We start from the raw sequence: 16,440 nt of genomic DNA on the forward strand, positions 1-16,440 counted from the left end.
ACATGTCTAGTTTTATCATACTTCTTCATAGTTCAAATACCCCATTACAAGAAAATCTTGTCATGCTTCAACCTAGCTTGTATATAGTAATTAACATAGCACATTTATTTGTATAGTAGTTGCAGTTTCTTATTCCAGGGTCCCTCTCCTCTCCATTGAGCCATGGAACAAAAGGGGGTAAGCTTAATCATTCATGCAAATATATTAGGCCAATAAAAACTTGAAGAATAAGCAACAAACTAGGTTTTTTGCATGTTGAAGAATGATCAAGAAAACATGCATTAACATTTATTTTGTTACTTATGCAGAAAAAGCCTATTACCTCTGTGCCTCAGTTTGGAGGGTGGGACCAAAATGCAGCCGGAGCTACCGATTATTCGATGGTATTTACGCAAGCTCGCGCAAACAAGAAGCATATGAAAACCGATTTGACCGAAGTAAAGCGTATAAGCCTTGGAAATGAACATGACTTTGTGAAAACCAAACGTGGTCATAGTAATCTTCGCCATGCTCACAGTCTTCCTCATCATCATCGTCATCATCATGCTCCTGCTAACGTTCACGATCATACTCGCGATGACCCTGTTGTCATAGTGAGATTAATTTCTTAGTTCCTATTTCGGCTCCGTAGTTATTTATATTCATAGCTATAGAATATACATTTTTTGATTCATATGTATGTTTTTATGATCATGCAGGGGAAAAGGAGAATTCTTACCTACATAAATTGCTGCATCAGGCCTTGATGATGATGATAATTAAGAACCAAAGCCACTCCTTGATTTTCAAATATAGTAGGGATCTATTACACTTGTAAATATGTACATATATAGATAAGACACTAGTTCAATGTGAATCTGACTATGTTTGCATGTAAGCAATGCACATTACATATTTACATCAATGGAAAAAACTATCATGAAATGTATCTATTACATGTAAGCAATGATGTGTACAATAAATATGAAATGTATCTATTGACCCTTTTTTGTTGGTTAAAAGGAAATTACACTTAGTACAAATGAAACACTTATAAGATCTTCAAATAAAAGTTGAATACCAGCAGAGAGAGTTAGTCTCATATACCTGTGGATGTTCCCGGTTCGGACAAGATTGCATCCCGTGTAAGGATACATATGTAAAACCAAAAAAATAAAAGTTGGTTTGGTTCCCTTTCCTCAAACCTTTATTGACATTAAATCTACCCTATTAAACAATCATGCTGTCTCATAAATACAATGAATACATATAAATAGAGGCATAAAATTCAAGATACAAGAGACAAATATCATGTGAGAGGAATAGTAATTACAGTTTCAAAATCTAAAACTATTAACTACATGCATAAACACAATGAGGGAAATAAAACACTAGACACATTCTCGTTCTCATTCATTTATTATTAACATGAATGCTCCATCATGGTAAAAGAAATTTAACTTTTTCCACACAGCAAACCAATCTATAAACCATTCCATCTATTAATCCAAGACACTAAAACTACTCAAATATCCTTCACAAATGCACATCATTTAAATTTCAAATCACTTTCCTTGGATCACGAGTAGAAGAAAGATGGTCCTACACATTGAAACACAATTCTCTCATTTTGGTAGAGAATCGCGAATTGGTTCTCTCGTACCAATTCGTGGTTCTTTTGCGAACCGATTCCCTTTAAGAAACGAACCAGATTTTTACCTACCATCTAAGTAAAAGAAAAGAAGAATAACTAATAATGTACACTTACTTCATGATGAGTTACAACAAACAAGTAAAACTTTTATCCTTGGGTAACGTAAACCTACTAAATATAGTCCTAGCGTATCGGTATTTGACATGATAACGTACGACGTACTACGTACCCGAATCAAAGAGAACCACATATCAACGAAACAAGTGATCAATTAAAATCAACCAAAAGTCAGACAAAGTATTCCAATGAGTAATCTGTATAATAAAGCAAGCCAGTAAGTAATTATCCGGTTTATTAAGCATCGACTATAATATGTTTTCCCAGAAACAAATAATCCATCAATGAAAAAGAAAAGTCCCCAGAAATAACCATATGATCTAGCAAAGTAAATTATCCGCGGCTTTTTCGAAATATGATATGTCAATTAAAAACTTTAAATTATTATTATTATTGGTGTTTTATTATCATTGACACGAGACTATTTCTATGTTATGTAGTATTTTCCTCTAGGCCCATGTTAAAAGTGGCCCAACACGCAGAATGAAACCCAATTAGAAAACCCTAACATTGGAATCAAAGAAAAGTAGAAAACAGTAAACTCCGTTCTGCACTTTCACGTGTTGTTCAACAATGGAGGAGTCATTGCTACTGTTAGGGTTCAAAGAAGAAAACGAAGATACAAATTCATCAACTTCATTAAGATTGGTTCCATGGCTTAATTGGAACGAATGGATTTTCGTTAAACATGCTCTCTTCTCCAATTCCACTTCCTCTATTTCCTCTGCTCTCAACAGAGTAAGTAATCACTTTCATTCTCACATCAAAATCAGATTCCAGCTTCATATTTAACTAACCACACCATTCTCATGTTTAATTTCAGATATCGGCATGGCGAAGTCGTGGTTCTTTGCCAATTACTATCGAAATCACTGCTTCCATCATCGAAATTCGGCTCAAGGATCCTTACTTTCAGTAACTACCTATTTTGGCACTTCCTCTGTTTTTTATGATTTGTTCATTATTTATTGCTTTATCCAATTCTTGTTTAATGTAGAATGGTTGATCATGCTTCTGATTCCGATGAGATACTCTCTATGTTGTATTGTATGGCAATCACCAGGTTCGTTTTTTTTCTTCATTCTATTCTCACTCATTGTTTTATTATGATTATTTAAGTTGATGAATTGTTTGATATGTGTGTTTCTCAGGCTCGTGAATGGTGTTATTGAGAAGACACGTGTAAAAGAATTGGTATCTATAGCTGTTGCTGCTGAAGCAATCGGTATTCCACGCACGCTGATTGATATTCGCCATGGTAAACACATCTTCATACCATTTAGGTTCTACCTGTTATTTATTCTTGTTTGTATTGTGATGCCAATAGAATGAATGTAATATAACATCAACTTTGTAGCCGTGAGAAAATTTTGATTTTTTTTCTTGTTTTAATATGTTTACTGATGGTAATTGCAGAGGCATCACATCGTGAACTTCCATCACTCAAGGTTGTTCGTACTGCCTCCATTAAGGTAAGCCTTGATTAATCATGTTTCAATAATATCTTTATTTTAAAGTTGTTGTTAGATTCTATTTTAAGGAAATGTGTGTCGTCTTAGTTGTATAGAAGGAATGAGGACATGCATGTTTATTATTTAATCTATCTCTTCTTAATACTCAGTCCATCCATGACATTGTAATATAATGATTTTTTCGTACTTATAAGTTTAACTAGGATTTTGAGCCTTGAATTTTAGGATGTTCTTTAATGTTACTGTTACTATGTGATCTTACATTTGTTCAATAGCAGTCATATTTATACATAAATAATTTTATATGAATGAAAGTTCATGTTGTTAACATAAATTTTAAAGCGAACTTCAGAAACTAAAAAAATCATGTTTTTATTTCCTTAAAGCAAGTTTAAGGATTTACCTCTTTGAATTTGATCGTTTCTCCCCCAAGTGTTTTGCTAGCATACCTGTTATTTCCTTCATACTGAGTATGGTTACCCCTGCCCCTTCCCCAAACTCATTTAATATTTGGCTGATAATTTCAGGCACTTGATTGGTTAAAATCTTATTATTGGGAGCCTCAAAGCAAAGCAATTCCTTTTCAAGGTGAAAGAAATGATAAGGTCAAAAAGGAAATCAAATCTAAAATTCGTGAATTAGCTATCTGTGTGAAAGTCAAAGGAAATCCCCAGCCTAGTACTTCATTGCTGAAGGGAAAACGTGCGTAAGCTTTGTTTATTTGTACCACATTGCCTGACTAATAAATGCTTTACTCTTCCTTCTTCTAAGTCTCATACCTTCAACCTACTCTTTGAGTTTTCTTTCTCTATTCATTTTCGTAATTGCTGTTTGGAATTTGCCATGATCTTATATTGGGCATGATTTGGTCTTCACAAAGCAAGATATTGGCCTTTTGGCTTCAAATTTTTATGTGTTTCATTTAGTATGTATTAACACATCTGAAGGCATTTTTATACGATATTATCCATTAGTAAACCATGTTTCTCAAGTGAAGTATAAAATTTCATTAAAATGTATTGTAAGTCAAGACAATATGTTGTTATTTGTTGATGACACGATTTTCAATAGCACAATTTATTTTCCAGGAAGTTTAGCCTTGCTTTTAAGTTAAAGTAAGATTTTGAATGAAATTTTACCTAATTTTGTTGCTTCAGCAATTTTTTAAAAATATAAATGTGAAGAATCCTCGCCTTTTTAAAATAAACCCTCAGATCTCTGATAGACTATTTCAGTTCTGAGTTCTCACGGTATGGACTTGTGTTCAATGTCCAACACATGAAGTAGGTAATGAAGTATATCTCCCACACGTGATGCAATACATTTCTAGCTTCACATGCTTTCATCATAGTTAAATTATTTGGTTTAGGTTTTTTTAGTTGCCACTGTTTTTTCTTTCTTCTGCTTTAGAATCTTATGATGTTGAACATTGTATCTTTTAAAGGGGTGAAGCATGGTGAATTGCTCTTAGGGCGTAATAAGCTGTTGAGTCTTACGCTTGGCAAGAGCCAGTCCTCACAGTCTGGAGGTATCACAATATTAATATCTTAAATGTTTACAGTGTTTGTTCATTATACCCTTTATATGTGTGTGTCTTTCTCTAAATCTAAGTGAATTGTGTGTCTAAGACCACTTTAAAAAATAAAATGAAAGAAAATTTGCATGCAAGACCATTTCACACAGGCATGAACAATTACATAGAAATAAATGGTTGAATGTATGAAACCAATAATATTTTTAGGTCCACTAGCTTTAGTAGTTTTATCATTGGATTGCATCACATGCAATTGTTTGAGTGTTTGTTTAATCAAACTTAGCATGAACCAATTAAATTTCAGGAGTCCTTATTCTTATTTTGGCAATTAAAATTGTATTAATCATGTGCATGATCATTAAAGTAATTGTTGATTTACTTTACCATAGTATGCTATGAAATATTCTCTGCTTCACCCCCCTGGTTGTTTCTCCTTCAACTTGGAAAAGGAGAGAATTGAAAGTTTATATATTTACCAGTTTAGGGACTTGGAAGCTTGAAGTAAAAAAGAAAGGAATGAAATTTAAATGATCATAGCAGTAACTTTGGCAAAGTGGTTTTGTAATTCATTGTTAAGGGTAGCTTCATTGTCAGCTAAGGATTAGGTTTGGCTTGATGGGTGTTGAGGGAAGGACTTCGGGGAGAATTTTTGTCAAAGTTAAGAGGTTGTAGCTGCTGAAGGGGGAGGCTTGTTTTTTACTTCACCTCTTTTATAGGATAGACCTGTACTTTAGTTTTTGTGGATTTAGCTAACAGGTTATTTTAGGATTTCCCTAGTCTGTTATGCCATGAGATCAGTTTATTTGCTTGAGTTGATGTTTTTCTTTCCTATTTTTTGTTCTGCTTTAGGATTTTCCGATTCTTCAAGAAAATGCTTATTTTCTCTCTTGTTGAAACATTTTTTAAGTAAATAAAAAGCTCAAGTATTGCGGTTTCTGTAAAATTGGTCAACCAAATAAGTAACTGTCGAATGAGATTTCTACAATATATTGGTTTTTTTTATTTTATTATATTCTGAAAAAGAAGTGTATCTTCACTTATAATTGATATATAGGGTATTCAAGCACTAATGCCTCCTGATACTTTCAGGCTCTAAGAAACAAATTGCGAAGATTTTGAAATCTGTTCTTCGGTTGTATTCCTCCTTCTCCTCAGAGATTGTATCTGTGTTGTTGGAGTATTTGCTGAAGGCTATGAGTTCCGCAGAGTTCAAAGAGAATGCAGATGCTGCTTCTGTTGGTCTAACCATTCAGAGTGTTTTGGCGGATTGGAAGCCTGTCATACTCAAATTTTGGGACAAGGAACCAGAATTACTTATAAACCTTCTTAAGGAAGTTCTTGATATGATTGAGACTCGGGAAGATATGAAGTGTGATGGAGGTAGGTAGTAATTGTTTCCTTTTATGACATCCATAATATAGTTTTTGTGTGTACTTTTATACCTGTTTAGTTGTTTCGGGGGTAGTTGGAGACATAATTTCTGGTATGTCCGTTTTCTTTTACTGGCCTACTAAATGAATTGTTAAAGGGCTGGGTGTATGCCTTTTGTACTACACTCGTAATTGGATAATTGATTTTTATTGGTTTTCCTTTAGGCAGTGAAGTCTGATGTTAAGTCTCTCTGTGTTTTTTCTCTCCATTTCACTGGTTTATGTATTATTTCATGATAAAGCATGACTTCATACTCTCAGTTTCTTATTTATATTGTGTGCATTTTTGTAGATAACCCGTGTACTGGGATTTCACACGCGAGTGCAGAGTTTTGCCGAAGTGATTATCTCTCTTCTTTGTTTGCTTGGTTGGTTGCAATTCTCAGCAAAGTTCCTTCTTCCACAGCAAATGTGCCAAAAAAAGTTCTGCTCGAGCTTCTTCATAAATGCCTTATAATATCACAACTTTGCAACAAGCAGCTCATGGATTCAGCCCTTTATCTTGCTGAACTGGTGGGTGACAGATCTTTGTTGGAGAGAGCTAAAAGGCTCTATCTCATTGGTTTGTCAAATTTAGACTATGCAGATGATAAAGCTTCCTCTGTGTTGACTACAAAGAATATTTTCCAATGTGAGGAATCCATACATGAAGCAGCTAAAAAGCTAGAGTTAGTTAAACAACAAGTATTGAAAAATAAAGCACCAAGGGCTGTGGATTGTGAGAATAAAAAAGCACAGACTTGGTCTTTGGCAAAATCATGGAACCCATGTCCTATTGGCATGTTGCCCCGTGCTGTTGGTTCATCTGGTTGTCTCCCTGTTCTTGACCATATTGATAACCAAAAACAGACTCAAGTATCAGAAAGGAAAGAGGATTGGAAATTGATCCAACATGGTACCAAGCGAGATGCCACCGAAGACCTTCAGCTACTCGATAACTCAACTGTTAAGAAGATGAGGGATACCAAAGAATCTGGTGAGTTAAATGGTTTATTTCCGACAGATGGAGTGAAAGGATGCCTCATGGTAGCTGGAGTTTGGAAGAGAGTCGGGGAAGAAGAGCTACAAGCCATTCAGTCTTCTTTGAGGATTTTAGTTTAATTTGATAATTATTGCTTAGCTTGCCAAGCTTTATTTTGAGGTATGCTAGTCATTTATAAGCTCTTCTTATTTGATCTAATTTATAGAGCATTCACTGAAATTTTGGTTTAGAAGAGGTGTAATCAGAAAAGTAGAAGGAAAAGAGGAAATTAAATGAAAAACAATCCTATAGTTTAATTACCTGAATTAAATTCATGTAATCAGAATAGTCTTTTATCTTTGTCAATACCATCTCCATTTTCATTATGCTGATTGCTTCTGCAATCAGTTATGCTAGGATGCCAATGCTGTATTGTGGTAAAGGAAAGTACAACAGGGGCGACCTGAGAACACGTGAGCTGAGAGGTATTCTAAAACCTCGCGGCAATCTTCATGTGTTCTCAGTACGACCCTGTAGAACCCCTCTACCTCTACATTGTTTTGGAAAGTCTTTTGCCTAAATTGGAACATTGAGCTTTCTATCATGTTTTAGCAATGTAATGAGTTTAATGGATATATAGCCCGAAACCATGTACTACTTCTAGGCTAATTTGTACTGCAACTACTTTTAGCAGTTTAATGAGTTTTCCTAAGTTGATTCAATATCTGAAACTTGGTACTTTTGGTCTAGAAGATGTAGTACACAAGTACTTCCCCAAAGAAATGAGGCTATGTGTATGTTGCGCGAGTACAACTTTGTACTAGTTTTCAATACCTCTCAAAGATGCTAAGTACTACTACAACTTCTCATTATCCATAAGCCAGTACACGTATCTATGTACTTTTTTTTAATTGAAATATCTATGTACTTGGTCCAAATAAATATTTAGAATTCATATATGTATCTTCAATGTACGGTATAAAATTTAAAAAATATATAAATTTGTTTCTTATACATGTTTAATTGCAGTAATAAAAATAAGATAAAATAATTGTTGGTGAAATACTTTTATATCATTAAGATAGTTACTGTGAAAAACAAATATTTTGAAAGTTATGACATATTGACAATGTATGATTGGACAGAAGTGTAAAAACTATTCCAATTTAATAAAAAAACAAATGTGTGGTCTCTTGATTGGTAATTATTGTGGTTCTAATGTAGTGCAATTGGATACGTGGAAGTTCAACAAACCCACCAAGAATGGGGAAAAGGTTTTCTGAATACGAAATCAGAGACAATTACTAAGATTTTGACAACGTATTAATATTTGAATTATAATTAAATTTAATTTTAATAATACCATCAAAAACAATAAAACGTACTTATCTCTAAATGTGATTATTACATGTGTCTTCATACAAATTTTTCTATATGTTCATTGGTCTTTACCGTTTATTTTTATCAATAAATCAATTGTTGTAGTTAATTTTTTTTTACTATTTGAGCATCATTAAAACAACATTATTTATAAGTTTGGGGGAATAAGTTCAGTTTTGATCCACTCTCCTACTATGTACTCTATAAATTATTATGTATCTTTTATACAAGTTTCAAATCTTAAATATAAATTTGAAAGCTTAACATCAAGCTAAATTCCAATAAGTAATAGTTAAGAACTTAAGATCTAAATTACATGCTTTTTTTGTAATAATGATTATATCCTAGGAACAGAAATAAGATCATGCTTCTTCTTCATAATGTATTTTGTCTTTCAACCAGTGTCCAATAACCATCATTTTTATACCTTTTATCACTATAAATAACAAAGTTCTTCTAATAAAGATCAAATGCATGAGAGGTAATGATGCAAAAATCCAAACAAGAAATCCATAACTTTAGTTTTAGGATATATTCATGAAAGACCAAAGCTTGTTTACATTGTCCTTTGCATGTGATTTTTCATCATTTAGCATAAAAGGGGTGTTGAATTTTTCATGTATTAATGAAGACACATTTACTTTAATAAGGTAGAAACATCAACTCAAAACCCCACCAAGAAAAAAATTCAAAAAAGAAAAGCTGTTTCATTTCCACTAAGAAAAGCTGTTTTACTTAAACCAATACTTTTGAAAATTATACATGTATTCACACATTAATTTTTGCTAAAAAAAACTACATGGGTACACCCAAGTTTAATTTGAACTAGGGATCTCAAACATTGTAAATTTGTAATGCTACATACCCACTTGGGTTTCAACTTTATGCAATTAAACCTTGGTGTTAAATTTATAGAACCACTAATAAACAAAACCTCTATGCTTTCAAGCCTTCTCTTTTTTATAATTAATCTAATAATAATCACTTTTGGAGGTTTCTTCTTTATTTTAATCTTTAATTCTTAACTTAGTTGCCACATGCTGAAGTTTCACATGTTATGCATTTAGATTTGTGCTGATACATAAAAGACAAAACTCTTTCTCTCTAAAAAGGCATGCAGTGGGTCACATGGAAATTGAGATATATCATGTGATGCAACATAAATACACACTCCATATTTTTACTATTAACATATCATAATCTTATGGTGCTGAAAATATTCTCATTATTGAAATATTTATTTGGACCCTTCAGATTCTTAGCTGTGATAGATTCATTGTATTTCAGATGCTTCCTATACAGTTTGACCTCAAAACATTGTGCAATAAATCAAAGACTCATCAGAATTTTTATGCCACTTTCTACATAGTAATTTTCATCATAAAAGCTAAAAAACCTAGTTAGAAACTGGAACATTTATTCTTAGTTGGGCATGATATAATTAATAAAAATACTCTGGATTGTTACGATAATAATCAGAGATAATCTATTTACTCCAAAAGTAAACTTAATTCATATCTTAACTATTAATTCTATGAAAATCGAATAATTTAGATCTATACACTACTATATATATATATATGATCTTTAAAGAGTAGAAGGAGGTACTACATCTTCCATCATATCTAGGTCACGGGTATGCTTTGGATTGTAGAAAAATGAATAAAGGTCAGAATGTTCTACCCTAGTAACTAGGCACCAAGCATTTGAGTATTTATAATTAATAAAATAGTTCTTCACTTTATTATACTATTATATATTATGTAGTTAGAGTGGGAAACTATTTAAAATGGTGACCCTCGTGATCACAACCACACAGTGATCCCCACACAAAAAAAACATAAAAGAAGAAAAAGTATTTCTTCAGAAAATAAAGGACTATTTGGGTATGATACCCTAAAAAAAGAAAATTACAATACCATAATTGCTGAATAGTGTTTATCTTTTTATGATGCACTTTTCTCATGGTGGAAATCAAAAACCAATGATTTTTGTGATCTAATAAAGTTGCAATCCCATCAAACCTTAATTCTTTCTTTAGATTAAGGTTGTTGATATATGGATGAGACTAAATAAAGTACATTACTCTAAGTGATCACTTATGTGTAAATGATAATAGAATAATTGATATTTGATATGACAATTTAATGATAAAAAATGTTACATGAAATGTTCACATATAAAATGCACATTTAATGTTCATACTTAGTATCACTCCATGTATTAAGACCTTGTGATTAGCTGAAACAAATATATTTAAATTAAAATTTAATTTTTAAGTAATTTTTTAACCAATCAAAAGGTCACATACTTACATGGAGTGACACTAAGTTAAAACATCAGTGTGCACCCAAAAATATCGACATTAAATGCATGCATTTAAGATGGGAATATTACATGAATTTTATTTCAGATTGGGAAAATAAATATTAAAAGAAGCTTTGGTTCTAGTTTTTAGGTAAAGATGAAGAAGGTGGAGGTGAGGGAGGGACCAACAAATTGAACAATATCTGATATTGATAATACACTGGGCCAATGGATAAACATTAAAGTAATTTTGTTTTGGAGGATTCTGATGAGTTAGCTCTGTCCTGAAATAAGTATGTTTTTATATCTCGGACCAATAAATTTCATCCAAATAATATAAAAATATTGATTTATGTTTTTATAATTTTTTTTAATTCAATTGTATTTTTTTATTGGACCGAGATAGGAAATTGGGAAAGATAATCTTATTCCGATTATCATCCCCTTCCACGTTTCACTACTAAAGTATGTGTCTTCCATCAAGAAAACAATTAAATTATTGCCTTTCAATTTATATATTAGTCTAGGAATTTGTAGAAGACATGAGATCTTTGTAATTGTGAAGAGAAACAACACTGAATTAGTCTTGATATTCTTTTATAATCTCAAATTAAAAGGTTCAGATTTGAATGTTTGATTAATTAACAAAAAAATAAGTTGTGTAAGGACAGAAAAAAAATTGGAGAATACTATAAAAATATATCTCACTTTTTACTTCTAAAATAAAGGGTAAACATCTTCTATCGCACAAATTGTACCACTGCATATATCATTTATCTATGATTGGTTGAACAAATATTTTTAAGTTAAAAATTTAATATTTAACTATTTTTCTGACCAACCACGACTAATGATAAATGTCTGACATTATTCGTGGGACAATAAATGTTTACCCATAAATAAAAATAAGCTCATCTATCAAGAGGAATCAACCCACCACCACCAGTGCAGCCAAGAGAACAATGAAAAACTAATAAATTAATTCCTCATTGGATCTTATTATAGTTATTCTACAAAAACTCTTTGTTTTTACTGACATGGTCATATGGTTCTTAAAGTTAGTAAACAACAAAGAATAATTATTGAATTAAGTAGTGACATTGTCATATGTTTCTGTTGCATAAAGTTAGTAAAATTATAATATGAGATAGTGATAGACATAGACATAGAAGGGTTCTATAAAACATGGTAGTGCATTAGTGAATGAAGTGAGGATTGATTCAGTGATGGCTTTCACACTAGAAAGATGTGAAGATAATAACATTGTGTTCAATGTGGAGTCTCAGAAATCAGTGCCTGCTCCATTTCTAACAAAGACATACCAACTTGTTGATGATTCTCACACTGATCATATTGTATCTTGGAGTCATGATCAAACCACATTTGTTGTGTGGAGACCCTCTCAGTTTGCTACAGATCTTCTTCCTAACTATTTCAAACACAACAACTTCTCAAGCTTTGTTAGGCAACTCAATACTTATGTGAGAATCCTTACATGTTCTTTAACTTCTTTATTCTCTACCACCTGAGTTATTGTTTTTTTTTCGTATTACGAATGATATCTCCTTGCCCTTTGGGTAAAGAAGTAATCTTTTTCGGGTGTGTGACTGTCTATTTTAACAAATGTCGTTTCAGGAATTGGAGAGGAGTCTGACTCCGGTTAAACATCATATATAACTTTTTCCTATCTTGTTGTAGGGTTTCAAGAAAGTAGTTGCTGATAGGTGGGAGTTTTCAAATGAATACTTCAGAAAAGGAGCTAAGCACCTTCTATGTGAAATCCATAGAAGAAAAACCCTTCATCATAATCATCATCAACAACACTACCATGATCAACCACAAGATGAAGGTTTATGTTGGATTGATACTCCACTACAAACTTGTAAACCAAGCAATGATATTTTAACAGCACTTTCTGAAGATAATCAAAGACTGAGGAGAAAGAACTACATGCTCTTATCAGAACTCACTCACATGAAGAATCTTTACAATGATATCATATATTTCATACAAAACCATGTAAATCCTGCTCCTTTTGAACAAACAAGTAACATTGTTATTCCTAAGGTAGTAGAATTGGATTCATTACCTCAATCACCAAATGTTGCTGCTGTTATTAGATCAACCAAGAATCTTATTATGGATAAGTCTTTGGTAAATTGTAGTGAGGATTGTAATAGTTCTGTGAAGATCTTTGGTGTTCCACTTAGTGGTAAAAAGAGAGTGCACTCAGATAACATTGGTTAACAACAATAATTCATAATCAGACCATATATTATAATAGTTTTTATTGTTTTGTTGAATTTTTAAGATAATTCTCTAGTCATGTATAGTAGAGGGTGATGTTTAGATTAATTAGACTTTGTTACTTCTTCAATTTTTTCATTTCTCAGTTGATATAATGTTCTTGGGAAAAAAAAGCAGTTTATTGCTTATTTTGAAGTCACAAATTATAATATAGCTTGTTTCTTTTTTCTTTCTTTTCAGCTTTTCTACTTTCTCTCTATCTTTTATATTACTTCTGTCTGATTATCACATTTTCAATTAACTCAGGGTTTGAGGAGTGGATACTTCTAAAATGTCTACCATATTGATGTTAGACAGAATTTGCAATGACTAAGCCCAAAAATCAATTCCTTTTTATTTAGATTTTTGTAAGATAATATTATAATAATGTACAGATAAATAAAATTTGCAGCATCTATATTAGAAGTTTTTTATCCGTGGTCATATTTCAATGTACAAGGTGTTAGGGAATTGAGAGATGCCAAAAAATTATCACTTTGTGTTTGTACTCTATCTTATATTTTTTTATACATGTATCTTATTTTTTTTTTTGATGGTCAAATATTAGTATACTAGTATTTATAATAAATAGAATTCGAACTCTTAACATTCTTATTACTTCATTTCTTAAACCTTCGGCCTTGACATGCATCCTATATATGTATATGAGACAATTCTATTTGAGCAGCTAATATAGTAACATTTGTCCCTTTCAGGTAGAAATTTTTGAGTTTTATGAGAATATCAAATTTATAGTATGAAATTACTTATATATTATCCTTCTAACCACTTATTTTCGGTCAAAAGTATTTTTTTTAAATCAATTATATTTCTTAGAATAATTTGTATCAGCCAAACATGATATATGAGATTTATTGATGCATCACATTTTGTTCTACTTTTTTGGTCAGAAGTAGTTTTGTCCACTATTCGGTTCTGATTCTATGGACTCAGCTCTATGATGATGCACTAGGAACCAATAATATTTAAACAAGCCTTTTTTCAAACCCTATCTTCAAGCCCATTTAAGCCAGAAGGAGTGTTGGGCTTAACAGGATTTGACATAGTGCTCTTAATATTGCAAGATCAATTGTTTATGAATAAAGTTCACTGTTTTCAAATCTAGCATAATAAAGTATCTCCTCATATCAGGAGATAATTTATCTCATTCTGTCAATAAAAGTATGACATGTGTACTATTTTATTTAGTTTTAGAAATATTTTTCTAAAAAATGATTAGATATGACACATGTCATGATTTTAGTTGATGGAGGAGATAACTTATCTCCTCACACAAGGAGATACTTTATTCTTTATGAGAAAATAAAGTATCTCCTCCTGCCAATAAAAGTATTACATGTATACTATTTTGTTTAGTTTTTAAAATCTTCTTGTAGAAAATGATTAGATAAGATACATGTAATAATTTTAGTTGTTTGAGGAGATAACTTATATTCTCACGGTAAAAAGATACTTTATTTAGAGGTAATTGAATTCAAAGTTGGTGGGGGCTTTGATGGATGACATGTTCAAACTTTAGGGGACAAGCACAAGCCTTTGTGAAAATATCAAAATAACCAAAGTGGATATGCTTAAATGATTAAATATTACACTTTCTCTAATTCATTCATGATCAAAAGTAGAAATGAAAAATATGTCTATGCAATTAGCTCCACAACCCATGTAGAAGAAAAAAGTACAACACAAGAGGATGTGCCAACTTATGGTTAGTGACATTGTGAATAATCAAATTGACCTTTTGGCTAACATTCCATATGCAGTTAGATAAGATTCTCAAGTTTCCCTTGTAAGGAAAAAATGATCACTTGTTTCAAAAAAAATTTTATCTTCATATCTCGAACCAATCAAATTTCATGGAATAATATTAAAATATTATTTTTTGTTTTTATAATTTTATTTTTAAATGAATGAAGTTTTCTCATTAACTTGAGATACTAAATGAGGATATGTGATCCCGTCCCACATCACCCACCCAATACTTGTCCTTCATATAAATAGACATTTGCTAATCAAAGTTCACAACCAACATTATTAAATGATTATTATCATAACCCACTTAATGCCTTAGTTTAAATAATGTGAAACATATCCTATTCCTATCTCAAGGGAAGCACTTTTAGTACAAAAGTTAATTCCTGTAGTAGTAGTAGTAGTGTCTACTCATAATTGGGACCATTTTTTTCCCACAATGTCCTCCTTGAGCCACGTTGCCCACTTCACAACTCATCTTTGTGGCAAAAGTGGCTAACTTCCTTTAAGCCTTATCCACCATTGAATTGAAATGAAATGAAATTCAATAGAAAAAGTTGTACTCTCCCTAACCCCAAATTGTTGACCACATTCATAGGACACAAAATAAACAGTGTTTAAGTGTTTGCTTTATTTAGAATTCTCTAAATTAATAGCAAGTGGTATTTTTCTCTTTTAATGGAAAATTAATAGTACTCAGTGTTGTAATGCAACACTATTCTCTCAACCTCTCATTTGAACCATTGGGGTACAACAATGTTGATTTCATGCTATTTGCAATAATAGTGGAATATTGAAAGGTTAAAAGAACTCTTATTAAAGAAATTAAAATAAATAGTAAACAAAATTGGCAAAATCTTGAATGATCTCAACCAGAACCATGGACCCAATGCAAAGTAGTGAGTGGCACTTAAAATCATTGCTATGCCTATACCTATGTTGTGAGTGGAAAAGAATTAGTCTATTTTTGTTGGTAGTTATTGCTCTAAATAAATGTCACTTGTAAAAAACTAAAAATCAAACTTTTGACATTTTAATCATTCTGAGATTTAATAAAACCTTATATTATTAGACTAATGATCTTGTTCTCAATGCATCAAATGAAATCAAGATAAAGTTTTTTTTGTTTCACACAGGTATCCTCGCATTGGAGGCAATCCTGTCCGAATCGGGAACATCCACATGTAAGTGGGGCTAAGTCTCCCAACGGACATTTTTTCCATCCACAAGACTCGAACCCGAATTCTTACTTAAGGGGAATCAAGTATGTACCACTTGAACCAACACATGTTGGTAGATAAAGTTTTGATATTGTTAAAGTAGGATTAAACCCTCAAATATTATAAGAAATTAAAGGTCAAAGCAATGGTTGTCTGAAAAAATAGTTGCCCTGTGATTTGATCGTGTTCTACACGCGTCAACTATACCACATTCAAAATCAAGGCATAACAAAATTATATACCACTCCCTCTATCATATACATTGTTATTAGTCAAAGTAATTCTTTTAAATTATAGAACTAAGCTTATTGAATATTGGTCAATCATAAA

At 31.8% G+C, this 16,440-nt stretch overlaps 3 protein-coding genes across 6 annotated transcripts in view; all 3 read left to right on the top strand.

Moving 5' to 3' along the window:
• The window catches only part of LOC109360167, a 26,748-nt gene continuing 10,308 nt past the window's right edge, over positions 1-16,440 (top strand). The window contains exons 1-3 of one of the 2 annotated variants that reach the window (XM_019604897.1): positions 1-177; positions 309-593; positions 699-791. In XM_019604897.1, coding sequence (XP_019460442.1) covers positions 163-177; positions 309-593; positions 699-746 — 348 coding nt within the window. In that variant the 5' untranslated portion in view covers positions 1-162 and the 3' untranslated portion in view covers positions 747-791. Of the gene's footprint in view, positions 178-308; positions 594-698; positions 798-16,440 lie in introns of those variants that run through there. The other variant, XM_019604896.1, reaches the window with a different exon arrangement.
• LOC109360161 (pre-rRNA-processing protein las1) overlaps positions 2,267-16,440 on the top strand; it is a 26,255-nt gene continuing 12,081 nt past the window's right edge. The window contains exons 1-9 of one of the 3 annotated variants that reach the window (XR_002109126.1): positions 2,267-2,488; positions 2,574-2,665; positions 2,748-2,813; positions 2,902-3,008; positions 3,167-3,222; positions 3,750-3,924; positions 4,667-4,750; positions 5,846-6,136; positions 6,479-7,385. Coding sequence is in view for 2 of the 3 variants with exons in the window: in XM_019604888.1 (XP_019460433.1) it covers positions 2,324-2,488; positions 2,574-2,665; positions 2,748-2,813; positions 2,902-3,008; positions 3,167-3,222; positions 3,750-3,924; positions 4,667-4,750; positions 5,846-6,136; positions 6,479-7,287 (1,845 nt within the window). In the remaining variant the exon portion in view is untranslated. Of the gene's footprint in view, positions 2,489-2,573; positions 2,666-2,747; positions 2,814-2,901; positions 3,009-3,166; positions 3,223-3,749; positions 3,925-4,666; positions 4,751-5,845; positions 6,137-6,478; positions 7,870-16,440 lie in introns of those variants that run through there. The other 2 variants (XM_019604888.1, XM_019604889.1) reach the window with 2 other exon arrangements.
• LOC109360165 (heat stress transcription factor B-4b-like) lies at positions 11,854-13,250 on the top strand. Its single transcript, XM_019604894.1, has 3 exons — positions 11,854-11,859; positions 12,048-12,315; positions 12,533-13,250. The coding sequence occupies exons 2-3, from the start codon at positions 12,061-12,063 to the stop codon at positions 13,079-13,081; spliced, it is 804 nt and encodes a 267-aa protein (XP_019460439.1). The 5' UTR covers positions 11,854-11,859; positions 12,048-12,060; the 3' UTR covers positions 13,082-13,250.

The sequence above is a fragment of the Lupinus angustifolius genome, chromosome LG11 (assembly GCF_001865875.1).
Source record: "Lupinus angustifolius cultivar Tanjil chromosome LG11, LupAngTanjil_v1.0, whole genome shotgun sequence".
Classification (NCBI taxonomy): Eukaryota; Viridiplantae; Streptophyta; class Magnoliopsida; order Fabales; family Fabaceae; genus Lupinus; species Lupinus angustifolius.